This window comes from Carlito syrichta, unplaced genomic scaffold (assembly GCF_000164805.1).
Source record: "Carlito syrichta isolate Samal-C Ts95f unplaced genomic scaffold, Tarsius_syrichta-2.0.1 Scaffold100632, whole genome shotgun sequence".
Lineage (NCBI taxonomy): Eukaryota > Metazoa > Chordata > Mammalia > Primates > Tarsiidae > Carlito > Carlito syrichta.
Window position 1 is genome coordinate 234,536 of NW_007044728.1, and position 13,975 is coordinate 248,510.

General features: G+C 47.2%; 1 protein-coding gene across 1 annotated transcript; it reads right to left on the reverse strand.

Annotated features, from left to right (window-relative positions):
- Window positions 1–881: 881 nt before the first annotated feature.
- Window positions 882–11,239, reverse strand: KCNG2 (potassium voltage-gated channel modifier subfamily G member 2). Its single transcript, XM_021715382.1, has 3 exons — window positions 11,204–11,239; window positions 10,349–10,497; window positions 882–1,739 (listed from the first exon to the last, which is right to left on the reverse strand). Exons 1-3 carry the CDS (start codon window positions 11,237–11,239, stop codon window positions 929–931), a joined length of 996 nt encoding a protein of 331 aa, XP_021571057.1. The 3' UTR covers window positions 882–928.
- Window positions 11,240–13,975: the final 2,736 nt, after the last annotated feature.

Sequence of the window (13,975 nt, forward strand, 5' to 3'; positions counted from 1 at the left end):
CCAGGAGACCCCGGTCATTTTCCCTGAGGTCAAGCCACAAAGATCCACAAGGAGAGAGTGTCAGGGGATGGAGGACTGGGCCCGTCCTTCTCCCAAGGGTGGTTACTGGAAGGCAGCAAGCACCACATCAAACCTCTGACTCATCACTGGGCAGGTGACACGGACTTTGGGGAGCTGGATGGGGAGGGGCCAGGAGGGCTGTGCCCCACCTTTTCCTGGGCTGCCTGGCAGAAGGGGAGAGGACAGGAGAGGCCGGGGCAAGGGTGATGTAGGCAGCTGCAGCAGGCTTGGAATTTCTGGGATTTGGTGCATTTATTTTAGCTAGCTGTGGAAAATTCAAAATCCAAGGAAGATAAATGGCAGAACAAAGGCTAGGCACTGTCTCTAGGAGTCACTGGTTCCTCAGAATGCAGGCGGCCCTGTCCACCTCGGGGGTCAGGCTGAGGGGACCTGGCTCTGCCTGGGGCTGTGTGGGTGACATGACACAGGGCTCCCAGGAGCCATTCCCAGGATGACACGCCCCCTCCCTGGAGTGACACGTCTCCTATCCTGGAATCATACATCCCCATTCCCTGAGGTGACATACACTCTTCTTCAGGGTCAAATGCCCCTCCCCGGGGTGACATGCTCCCTCCCCAGAGTGATATACCCCACCCCGAGGTGACACGTCCCTCCTAGAGTGACACACCCCCTCCCTGGGGTCACATGCCCCTTCCTAGGGTGACATGTCCTCTCCCCTGAGGTCACACTCCCCCTCCCTGAGTCTCTTGTCACTTGCCAGGTCAACTGGCCCCTTCCCCGGGATCACACGCCCCCTCCCCCGGGGTGAAACGCCCCCTCCCCAGGGTCACACGCCCCTTCTTCTCTGTGCGTTGGGCGACCCCAACACTTAAGCGGGTAGGGAGGTGTACCGGTCCTGGCGACAGGGTCAGAACGGCCCGGTACGCTCCCACAGCGCGTCCGCGGAGTCCCCAGACAGGCCTATGCCGTCGGGGCCCTGCGAGCCGTCCTCGGTGGCCGAGGCCGAGCGCGTGCTGTCCTCGCGCAGGGTGGGCTCGGGGCTGGCAGCGCGCTGCTGCTGCTCCTTGAGCTCCGAGTAGGAGCGCGAGAAGGTGTGGAAGATGGAGGTGACCGGGAAGGCCATGAGCAGGATGCCGCTGAGGATGCTGCTGAGCGCCACCACCTGGCCGGGCAGGCTGCGCGGCACCATGTCGCCGTAGCCCACGGTGGTCATGGAGATGACGGCCCACCAGTAGCTGGCGGGCACGCTGGAGAAGTCGCGGCGCGCGCCCAGCTCGCGCTCGGCCAGGTGCACCAGCGGCGCGAACAGCGCCATGGCCACGCACAGGAAGAGCAGCAGCAGTCCGAACTCGCGCGCGCAGCGGCGCACGGTCAGGCCCAGCGAGCGCAGCCCCAGCGAGTGGCGCGCCAGGCGCATTACGTAGAGCACGCGCAGCGCGCGCAGCAGCCGAAGCGCCAGTCCCGCGCGCTCCAGCAGCTTGCTGCCGCCGGCGCCCGCCGCCAGCCCCACCAGCAGCGACACGTAGAAGGGCAGGATGGCCAGGATGTCGATGATGTTGAGTGGCGTCCGCAGGAAGGCGCACTTGCTCTCGGCCTGCAGCGAGCGCAGCAGGAACTCGAAGGAGAACCAGGCCACGCACACCGTCTCCAGCACGAAGAGGTTGCGGCACTTGGGAGAGCACTCGCCCTGGGGAGGAGAAGGAACACCGTTGGGGGCGCTGGCGGCAGGGAGGTGGGGGGTGGGGACAGGACACCTGTGCCCGGCCTGTCCCGGGACTGGCTGCCCTTACTCCCACCCCAGACCATGAAAAGGTGCGACTGCAGGGGGCAAGGAATGCCGAGAAGAGGCCCACTTCCTGTAGAAAACAGAAAAAAATATTTAATTGGAGAATGCGCGTCTGGCGGGAGAGCTGATGAGTTCAGTGGACCCAGGAGACTGGTGAAAATCATGTACAAACCTCTAACCATTTAAAGCCGCTGAAAATGGTCTTAAGAGCAAACAGCAAATGAAGAAGCATTCGCTTAAGAGAAACTGTGGAAAGACAGCCAGAAAGGTGAGAGTCTGTGGTATGTGAATCAAGACTGCATCCTCCCTCCCATCTCAGGGGTGACTCCATTGGGGCAGGCTGCAGCCAAGGACATAGGCTCCTTTCCCACCTCCCAGACCAGGGCTTTCTTCCCCAGGAAGGGCCAGGCACCAGCATATCACATCCTGCTCTCAGCTGCCTGTTGCTGGGGCTAGGTCCTGGGGGAGTCCAGTGGAGAGGAGGGGGCTCCCTTCTCCTGCCCACACTCATGGACAGGAAGCTGGACCTTGGTGTGGTACACTGAGAAGGCAGGTCCTCACTGCCCTTGTGGCTCACTAGGCCATGACTCCAGGCCATGAAAGGCAAGCCAGGGTGCTGCCCCATCAAGCACTTCCTCCTAGAGATGAGGTGTCGTTCTGACTGAGAGATGCCATTGTCCTTATTCCAGCTCCAGAACCTTGGCTCCAAGACATTGCCTGGAGGGAGAGACAGGAAGTGAGAGATAGTTCCTAATCTCTTCCCGAAAGAACTGGCTTCATTCACAACAGAACATGGAGATGTTTTCACCTAAGGATGCTCTCAGGAATAGTGGAGGTGGTGGTGAAGGGGATTAGGAGACTCATAGTGTCCTGAAGATCAGCCTAGACCGTGGGCTGGCTAGTTTTCAGGAGAGAACCAGGGAGTAAGATGATGGGATGCGCCCTCCTGAGGTCAGAACAATATCAGACAGACTTCAGAAATCACTGAGAAGGAGTTGCAACACGATTAGTTTGTAGAGGAATCTATGCTTGAGGCCATTGTTGAGAATAATAAAGCTATCACCTGGCTATCAGTGGAATTTAAAAACTGGGTGTGGACAGTGAAAGAAAGGAAGAGATTGCTATCAAAACCCTGTCATCCCAGGGTGACTGTGGACATACTCAAACTGCTCTAACACAGATGCTCAACATTGTTGGAGGGTGGGGGGGTATTAGTCTTACTAAACCAGCCACTAAAAGAATAAATAAGTGAATAACAAGCCTAGGATCTGAGAAGGGGTACCCAAAGTTGCTAGAATATAGTTTCCCAAATGTCCAGTTTCCATCAAAAAATTATAATAGGGGAGGAGGAGGAGGAAAGAGAGAAGGAGAGAGAAAGAAGGAAAGTATGACCCATACATTAGGAACAAAGCAGGCAACAGAAACTGCTTGCAAGAGTGACCAGATGTCTAATTTAACAGAAATAAGATATCTAAGCAGCCATTATAAACATGTTCACAAAACGAAAAGAAGCACAATGACAATGCCACAAGTAGGGATGATCAATAAAGAGATGGATATTTTAAAAAAATAACCAAATAGAAATTCTGGAGTCAGAAAGTACAATAATTGAAATTTTAAAAAATTTAAAAATCACTAGAATAGTTTAACAGTATATTTGAACTGGCAGAAAAAAGAATTCACAAACATGAAGTTAGCTTGATAGGAATTATGCAAACCAAAGAAGAGAGAGAAAAAAGAATAAAGTAAGCAGGCCTCAGGAAATGTGGGTCACCACTATGTGCTCCAACATATGCAAAACTGGAATACAAGAAGGACAGGAGAGAAGAGAGAACAACAGCAACAAAAAAAATTCAAAGAAATAATGGCCGAATAACTCCCAAATTTATCAAAAACAACCTACATATCCAGGAAGCTCAATGAACTCCAAATAGGATAAACATAGAGACCCACAAATAGAAACATCATGACCAAAAAAAATGAAAGTCAAGGACAAGAAGAAAATATCAAGAGTAGTACGAGGAAACTGGAGACCACTTACAAGGGAATCTCAATAAAATTAGCAGCTAACTTATAAGCAGAAAACATGGAGGCCAGAGGCAGTGGAATAACATATTCAAAGTGCTCAAAAATCCCACCTGTCAACCAAGAATACGATACCCAGCAAAGCTACTATTTAAAAATGAAGGTAAAGTGGTACATAGACACAATGGAATATTACACAGCCATAAAGAAGGACAAAATTATGAACTTTGCAGCAACTTGGATGGATTTAGAGTGTATAATACTCAGTGATCTATCACAGAAACAAAGAACTTGAGTACCACATGTTCTCACTCATAAGCGGACCTGAACAATTGCCATAATACTATAAGAAAGGGATTGGCAGTAGTGGGAAGCTGCTGGGACAGTGGCGGGGTTGTGGGGGCGTGGGGCGTGCACACACTTCATCAATAAGCGGACCTGATCTCAAACTAGGTAATGTGGGGACAAAAGTGAGGCCCAAACTTTACCTGTACAATGACCATTTGTATACCTAACCCTGAATTGTACTCATTGTTAAAATACAATTTTTTTTAAAAATGAAGGTGAGAAATAAACACTTCCTCAGGTAAAAAAAAACTGAGAGAATTTGTTGCTAGCAGACCTGCCTCATAAGAAATACTAAGGGAAGTGGTTGAGGCTGAAAGCAGATGACCCTAGATGATTGTCTGAATCCACACAAAAGAAGAGCCATCAGGAAAGGTAATTATGTAATTAGAAAAGGCACCATAAAATGCATTTTTTCTCTTAACTGATTTGAAAATCAACTGTGGAAAAATTGTATGTATATAATGTATATGGGGGCATATTGCATATAGAAATATATATGCAGTGTATTTGTCAATAAAAGCACAAAAGAGATGTGTGGGAGCAAAGCTGTAATGGTTTAAGGAATGACATATAGTAAAGCAGTAATTACAACAATGAACTGTTGGGTTTGTAACATTAACAGATGTAATATGTATAACGACAATATCACCAGAAAGGAGAAAAGGGAATACAGCTATATAGGTGTAACATTTCTATATCTCACTGGAATTAAGCTAGTACAAACCTGATACAGATTCTAGAACAACCACTAAAAAAAAAAACAAAAACAAAAAAACTTTTAAAATACTAAAAATGTATTAGTAAAATTAAAATGCTACCTTAGAAAATATTTGCTCAGTGCAAAACAAGAAGAAATAAACAAAAAATACACAAGACATATAAAACAAAAATAAGATGTCAGACATAAATCCAACATATACATGAGAACATTAAGTGTGAATTAAATATACAATTAAAAGGCAGAGATTACACTGGGTTTTTAAAAAATAATGTAAGTATATGTGCCTATAGGAGATACACTTTAGATTCAAAGACATAGATACAATAAAAGGATGGAAAAAGATATGTCATCCAAACAGCAACCATAGGAAATCTAGAATGACTACACTAAGAGCAGACAAGATAGACTTTAAAACAATATGTTTTATTAGAGATAATAAAGGATAATTTATAATGATAAGTCAATCCGTCAAGAAGAAATAATCGTTTTTTTCCTTTTTTTTTTTTTTTTGAGTCAAGGCCTCACTCTGTCACTAAGGGTGGAGTGCAGTGACATGATCATGATGATCGTGGCTCATGGCAGCCTCGACCTCCTGGGCTCAGGTGATCCTTACACTTCAGCATCCCAAGTGGCTAGGACTAGACACACACCACCATGCCTGACTTTTTTTTTTGTAGAGATGAGGTTTTACTATGTTGCCCAAGCTGGTCTTGAACTCCTGAGCTTGAACAATCCACTCACCTTGGCCTTCCAAAGTGCTGGGATTACAAGTGTGAGCCACTGCACCTGGGCAACAGTTAAAACATATATACACCCAAAAATAGAACACAAAGTATGTGAAGCAAAAACTGAACAAAAACAGAAAAGGAGAATTAGATATTCAGTAATTGTTGGAGCTGGGCACAGTGGCTGATGCCTATAATCTCAGCACTTTGGGAGACTGACGTGAGAGGACTGCCTGAGTCCATGGGTTTGAGACCAGCCTGGGCAACTTGGTGAGACCGCATCTCTACAATAAATCAAAAAAATTAGCTGGACATGGTGGTGTGTGACTGTAGTTCCAGCTATTTGGAAGGCTGAGGTGGAAGGATTGCCTGAGCCCAGTAGGTCGAGGCTGTGGTAGCCGTCAGCGTGCTATGGCACTCCAGCCTGAGCGATAGAGTGAGACTCCAACTAAAAAAAAAAAAATTGTTGGACACTTCAATATCCCACTTTCAGTAATGGATAGAACCACTACACCAGAGAATCAAGGATATAGAAGACCTGACCAACACACTGTAAGTCAAACAGACCTCACAGACATTTATAGGACACTTCACCCAACAACTAAATATACATTCTTCTAATGTGCTCATGGAATGGTCTCTAGAGTAGACTGTATACTAGGCCATAAAACAAACCTCAATAAATTTAAAATGATAGAAAGAATACAAGTACATTCTCTAACTACAATAGAATGGTACTAGAAATCTGTAACAGGAAAAAATTTGGAAGACTCACAGATATGTGGAAATTAAACAACATATTCCTAGATAATCAGGGGGCCAAACAAGAAGTCAAAAGGAAGTCAGACTTGGAGATGAATACAAATGAAGACACAATATACCAAAACTTATGTGACGTAGCTAAAATAGTGCTTAGAGGGAAATTTATAGCAGTCAACAATGCCTACAAGAAAGAAGACTTCAAATTAATAAGCTAACATTCCACCCTAAGCTAGAAAAAGAAGAGTAAATAAAACCTGAAGTGAGGAGGAAGGAAATAATAAAGGCTAGAGCAAGAATTAATGAACTAGATAATGGAAAAACATAGAGGAAAACCAATGAAACCAAAACCTGGTTCTTTGAAAAAATCAACAAAATTGACAAATCTTGAGCTAGTTTGGCCAGGAGAAAGAGAAGACTCCAATGACTAGAATCAGAAATAAAAGATACATTACTTATAGAAGTAAAAAGGATGATAAAGCAATACTATGAATAACTGTGTGCCAACAAATTAGATAACTTAGATGAAATGGATAAATCCCGAGAAAAGCAAGCTACAGAAACAACTTAGGAAGAAACAATCTGAACAGATCTATAACAAGTGAAGGGACTGAATCAGTAACAAAGTACCCACATAGAAAAGCCAAGGCCCAGATACTTTATTCTGAATTCAACTAAACATTCAAAGAAGCATGAGTATCAATTCTTCATAAACTACCAATAAAAACAGAAGTGAAGGGAATGTTTCCCTGCTCGTTCTATCAAGCAAAGATTACCCTGATACAAAAACCAGATAAAGTCATCACATGAAAACAACAGATCAATATCTGTTATGAATACCAATGTAAAAATCTTCAACCAAATATTAACAGACTGAATTCACCAGCATGTAAGAAGAATTAGACATCATAACTGAGTTGGATTTACCCCAGGGATGTAAGGTAGATTTAACAACTGAAAATCAATTAATGTAACACATCATATCAATATCATAAAGACCAAAAATCACATCATCATTTCAGTGGATGCAGAAAAGGCTTGTGACACAATCCAATATCTTTTCATGACAAACACACTCAGCAAACTAGAAACTTCCTCAAAAAGAGCATCTATAAAAACTCCATGGTTACTACCATACTTAATGATGAAAGACTCAATGCTTCTCCCTAAGATCAGGAATGAGACAACAATGTCTGCTCTTGTCACTTCCAGTTAGCATTATACTGAAAGTGCTAGCCAGGGCACTTAGGTACGATAAATAAGTAAATTGTATACATACTGGAAAGGAAGAAATAGGACTTTCTATTCACAGATGACATCACCGTACATAAAGAAAATCCTTAGGAATTCACTAAAAAAACTATTTGAACTAATAAATGGGTTCAACAAAATTGTAGGATATGAGATCAATATACAATATTATATCTATACACTTGCAATGAACAATCTGAAAATGAAATTAATAATTCTACTTATAGTAGCATCAACAAGAATAAAATACATCAGAATAAACTTTACAAAACAAGCACAAAACTTCTGTTTTAGCAACTACAAAACACTGTTTAATGAAAACCCAAATAAGTGGAAAAAAATCCCATGTTCGTGGATCAGAAAATTTACCACTGTTGAGACAGCAATACGCACCCAAGTGATCTACAGATTCATTGCAGTCCTCATTAGAATCCCAGCTGATTTGTTTATACAAATTGATATGCTGTTTCTAAAATTCATATGGAAATGCAAGTTACCAAAAGATCCCTTTTTGGTAAGATGCCAAAATCCTGAAGAATGAAGTTGGAGGACTCACTTCCCAGTTTCAAAACCTTACTTCAAAGTAGTGATAATCAATGTAATGTGGTGCTGACATGGGGCCAGACATATAGATCAATGGGACAGAACTGGACATCCAGAAACAGACCCTCATGTCTATGGCCAACTTATTTTTGACAAGAATGCCAAGACCATTCAATAGGGAAAGCACAGTCTCTTTAGCAAGTAGGGCGGGGACACCTGGATATCCTCATAAAAAAGAATGAAGGTGAACACTTACTTCAGACCATGCACAAAAATTACAAAGATTGATCAAAGCTCTAAATGTGGTAGTAGAAGTTATAGAACGCTTAGGAGAAAACATGGGGTAAAATCTTCATGGCAAACAATTGACAAAGAAACATTATGTATGGCATCAAAAGCATGAGCAACAGAAAGAGAACAAACTGAATATCACAAATAATAGAAACTTCTGTGCTTCAGAGGATGCCATCAAGAAAGTGAACAGACGAGAGAAAACACTTGTAAATTAGATACCTGATAAGGGACTTGCATTTAGAAGATATAAAGAACTCTTAAAACTCGATAATAAAAAGACTAATAACCCAATTTAAAGTTAGGCAAAGGATCAGAATAGACATTTCTCCAAAGAAGATATACAAGTTGTCGGTAGGTGCCTGAAAAGATGGTCAATATCACTAGTCATCAGGAAAATGCAAATCAACACCACAGTGAGACACCACCTCACACCCACCAGGAAGGCTAGGATCCAGCAACGAGACAGTAGCAAGTGTTGGCAAGAATAGGGATAAACTGGGAATCTCATGTATTGCTGGTGGGAATGTAAAATGGTCCAGTCACCTTGGAAAACAGCCCAGTGACGCCTAAATGACTAAGTAGAGTTACCACCCGACCCAGAAACTGCACTCCAGGGATATGCCCAAGAGAAAGGAAAGCAAATTTCTGCACTGAAACTTGTGCATGAATATTGCAGCAGCATTAAGGCAGAAAAAAACCCAAATGTCCATCGATGGATGAACAAAATGTGATGTTTCCACAGGATGAAAAATGGCTGGGTCATAAAGAGGGAAGAACTGACACACTATAACAAAGATGGACCTTGAAAATGTGCAAAGTGAAGGAAGCCAAACATTGTACCACATGCTTTGAGACCCTATCCACGTGAAATTCCAGGATAAGGAAATCTATGGACAGAAAGCAGATCAGTGGTTGCCTGGGGGGGGGGGGGGGGACAGGACAGGGAGATGGAGGAGTGACTGCCCAAGGGCATGGGGCTTCTTTTATCTATTTAGAGATGATAGTCTCCCTATGTTGTTCAGGCTAGTCTTGAATTTCTGGGTTCAAGTGATCCTCTGGCCTCAGCCTCCCAAAGTGCTGGAATTACAGGTGTGAGCCATTGAGATGCGGCTTCTTTTGGGAGGATGAAAACATACAGATGGGTGGGGGTGATGGCTGCACAACTCTGTGAATACACTGAAAATTGCTGAATTGTACACTTTAGACGGTGTGAATTGTATGATATGTGAATCATATCTTAATAAACTATTTTTAAAAATATTTAATTGCTGGGCAAATTCCAGAGCATGTGGCTGGACCGCTGGAACGAGGGGCAGTGAGTCTGCAAGGTCTGGGTGGGGTACCAGGTTGGGGGATCGACGCTTCTGAGGCATCTGCTGATGGAACAGGAGACACAGTCACCTACCAGGAGGGCTGGCTGCATTTCACCCTCTGACCTCTACCCCTAGGAGTCCCCCCAAAGCCACAAGCCTCCTCTGTCTAGAGCAGCCTGACTCAAGGTAGAACCAGCTCCTGGATCATCAGGTGACTTCTTTTTGCCGTGGAAGAAACTGAGGAAATGTAATGACACTTGAGAGGACACAGCCAGGTTCAGCAGACTCCCCGCTGAGTCCAGGCCCACCTCACATAGGGGATGGGGAAGCCTAGGGTCCAGGCATCTCTGGGCCTTATCTAGTCCCCCGTGGGCACCTGGCCCTCACAGCTGGTTCCTATGAGCATCATAGGGACCAGTGGTGGATGGTCTCTGCTCTGGCTGGGTCCACCCACTCTCTGTGGCCCAGTTCCTGCCACCCCTGAGGCATCTCCCTCAACTGCCCTCACCACAAGGATGTTCCTGTCCTGCAACCAACCTGGCCTGGCCTCCCATGGCCTCACCCCTGCAGCCAGCATCCCTGGAAAGGGTTCTCTGAGGGGACCTGTGGGCAGAGACCCCTCCTGCGCTGCATGTCCAGGGCTGGGCTGACGATGGTCAGTCTAAGGGAAGGCCCCGTGGGGCACCGCCCAGACCAAAAGTGGGAGAGCCGCTGTGACAGGCAGAGACATGGTGAGGGGTTGGTGAGGCCGGAATGCTTGTCTCTCGGCCTTCTGGAAGGTTCCTTAGGACCAGGGCCTTTCCTTTCCTCGGGGTATGTGTCTCCAGGAGTCCTTGGGTACAGAGCTCCTTTGGCTGGAGGGGCCTCAGATGGACATGGCATCCAACCTCTTTGCAGCTTGGGGCTGACTGGCTCAGAGGTTTTGGAGGTGTCTGAGCCTGCGGGTGGGTGATGGAAGCCTCTTGCTGGCCTGCCACACTGCTCCAGACACCATCCCTACTCCAAGGACTAGTGTGTCTATCCAGTGGGAGCTCCCGCGGTTGTGTGGAGATTTACCCCACACCCCACCCTTGTGTGAAGAGGGACACACACAGCTGCCCCGATAGGGTGAGAAAGCGCCTGAAGTCAGTCAGTCCTTGCCAGAGACAGGACTGTGTCTTCTGTGCTCCCAGCAGCATGGGGGCGAATCAGAAGCAATGGTTTCTGGAACTTTCGACCCCCCGAAAACAGGCCCTGACTTATCCTACTGTGATACATCTGGCCCACTTGGCGCAAACCAGGTCAGGGAGTTTGTTCTACTGGCACACTGACTTTGCAGGGTTTCTGTGATTAGACTCAGAGCTCAACCTCACCCAGCCGTATGCGTGGGCCTTGGTGGGCCGTGTGGTACGAGAAGGTCCTAGTGCCTCTGACCCACCCTTGTGGCCACCAGCACGGGGTCCTCACGTGGCATGCCCACTGGGTGGCTCCTCCAGCTTCTGCCCACAGCTCCTGGCGCAGAGGGGCGTTTGGCACCCCATGACTCTCTGTGCTCCCTCCAGCGCCTGATCACTGGGTTAGGCGGGGACAGGGCTGGGAGCAGATCTTGATGACAGCTGCCCATTTAAATAAATCTTTGGGCACATTTCTGACATTTCCGAACAATCAGTTCCCCAAAACAGAATTTCTAGGTCACAGTGCACACGTTCTCTTCAGGCTTTTAAAATGCATCAGTGAGGGGTCTGAGTGAGCTTGTGCTCTATGCCCCGGGATTACCCCAGGCCCCAAACCTCGGCCTGTGGCTGCACCTGTCTACTCTGGGGATTGGAGAGGACCTTGCAGTGGGAGAGAAGGTGGACCCCAAACTCTGGCAGTGCTATTTGTTCCAGGTCAAGCAGGCTCCAGTCTCACAGCCTCCAATAGAGTCTGCTTTGCCCTCAAAACAGCCTCCACGTGGGCACACAGCTGCAGGAACGTCACCCCATGTCCAAGTCACACCCGGGAGGCCCAAGCCATCACGTGCACATAGCTTGGGGCCCTCCCCTAGGGCGTCTGCAGCTCTGCCTGCATCCCGTGCCTGACGCGCCTAGTCTTTTCAGAAATCATGGGTGTTTTCCAGCTCTATGTAGAAAATCTAAAGTAATGACAGAAAGTCCCAGAACCTAGATGTCCCTTTTAGACTCAGGGTAGCAGCCAGGGTGGAGTCGTGTCCTGGGCAGGAACAGCGTGTGGCTGAGGCATCAGGACTACTCAGTTCCACACCCCGCGGGATTCCATGGGGGGATTGATTCCGGGGGGGATAGATTCCATGTAGAGACAGCATTTCATGGGATGATGCATTCTATGGGGGATGGGATTCATGGGGGTGGGGGCGAACTCCATGTGCGGTTAGTCCATCTGCCCACTCAGATCCAGATGTGGTTGAATTTTCTCAGGGGTGCAAATGCCAGGCGTGGGGTTGGGGAGAACCTCACAGGGAGCTCTGGGAGGAAGGCGAGGGAGGGAGGGGGTGAGCAGGGACCTCAGGCATGGGCAGGAGGGGCCTGCAGGAAAATTGAGGTCTTGGGTGGCTTCTGGTCTCTAGCTTAATAGTGGCAGGGAGAGGCTGGCCTGTGCAGGGGCCAGTGGAGCCACAGGGAGGGCCCTGCCTGGGGGAGGCTGTGGGAAGAGAAAGGGTGGCAAGAAATGGGGTTTTGGAAATGGAAAGTCAGGATTGGGGATACCTGGGAAGAGACCAAGGAGGGGTCCACAGGCTGGAGCATGCAGCTACGAGTGGACCTGCCTATGGGAATGCCAACAGCACATCTGTGCTGAACTGCAGAAGGGCCACAGTTGCCAGGATGGGCCTGGCACCAGTGTCCTCCACTATGAACAGGAACACAGCACCGCAGCCTGCAGGCATATTTTGCATTCACATGCTGGAGTCTCTCCAGGGCACCTGGGATGGGATTACACCTGGGGGGTGGGATTCTGCAGGGAATATCTGTTAGACACTGCTGAGTTGTCCCCTCAAATAGCTACACATATGCATCTCCCTCCCCCTGATGAGAGGCTCCAAGGTCACAGCTGCAGGCTGAGGTTTGGGGCCTGGGGTAGTCCCGGGGCACAGAGCACAAGGTCACACAGACTCTGCACTGATGCATCTTAACAGCCTTTAGAGTGCATGTGTGCTCTGACCTAGAAATCCTGTTTTGGGGAGTTGATTGTTGGGGAATATCGGAAATGGGCCCAAAGATATTACTGGAGTTCAGCTGAGTTTTGACAACTGCAGCGTCGTGTAACCACCACCACGGGGAAGTCACAGGATGGCCAACAGATTCCCTCATCTGCCTTGTACAGCCAGATCCTCCCCCAGCATGGCCACCACCGACTCACCCCATGGTCTTTACCAGGATGTCACGTCAGTGGCATTACACAGTCATGGCCTTCTGGGGCTGGCTTCTTCCACTTAAGTGTCATCTGAGACCATTCATGCTGACTTTCCTCCAGTTTGCTGTCTTTTACTGCCGATGTCTTGTAAGGATGTGGAGAGTTTACTCAGGCATCGGTCATCCACCCGTGTACATTGTTTCTGGGTTGGGCCTATTACAAACACAGCTGGAGTGAGCGTTTTCACATAAATCTGCATCGGGACACACCATTCTTTCTCATAAATCTGAGTGGACTGCTGGGTCCCGTGGTACGTGCACACTTAACTTCACATCCATCCACACTGGCGGCACCACTTCCCATCCCCACAGCAGGGTCTGGGCATTGGTTCCCTGCATTTTCATCTGCACAGGTTGTTGTCAGCTTGTTTAGCTTTTACATTACAGCCCTTCTGACACACGTGTGATAGCTTATTGCGCCTTAATTTGGTATTTCCCTGGTAGCTAGTGAGGTTGAGCATCCTCTCAGGTATCTGCCATTCAAGCACCTTTTAAAAAAAAATTCTGCTTTATTTTGCCCCCCCCTCACATGTATGTGTGTGCGTGTGTGTGTATTTTTTTTAATTGTAGAGATTAGGTCTCGCCAAGTTGCCCAGGCTGGTCTCGAATTTGTGGGCTCAGGCAATCCTCTCACCTCGGCCTTCCAAAGTGCTGAGATTATGAGCATGAGCCACCGTGCCTGGCCTCTTTTTTTTTTAATTTTAATTTTAAAGATGGGTACAATTCAGGGTTAGGTATACAAATGGTCATTGTACAGGTAAAGTTTGGGCCTCACTGTAATC

Coding starts and splice junctions, on each gene's coding strand:
- KCNG2 (XM_021715382.1), bottom strand. CDS start 11,239: ATGCCACGTGAGGACCCCGTGCTGGTGGCCACAAGG. Junction 10,498..11,203: donor CCGTGCTGGTGGCCACAAGG/GTGGGTCAGAGG, acceptor TGCCTGTCACAG/CGGCTCTCCCACTTTTGGTC. Junction 1,740..10,348: donor CAGGGATGCTGGCTGCAGGG/GTGAGGCCATGG, acceptor CCCTGCCGCCAG/CGCCCCCAACGGTGTTCCTT.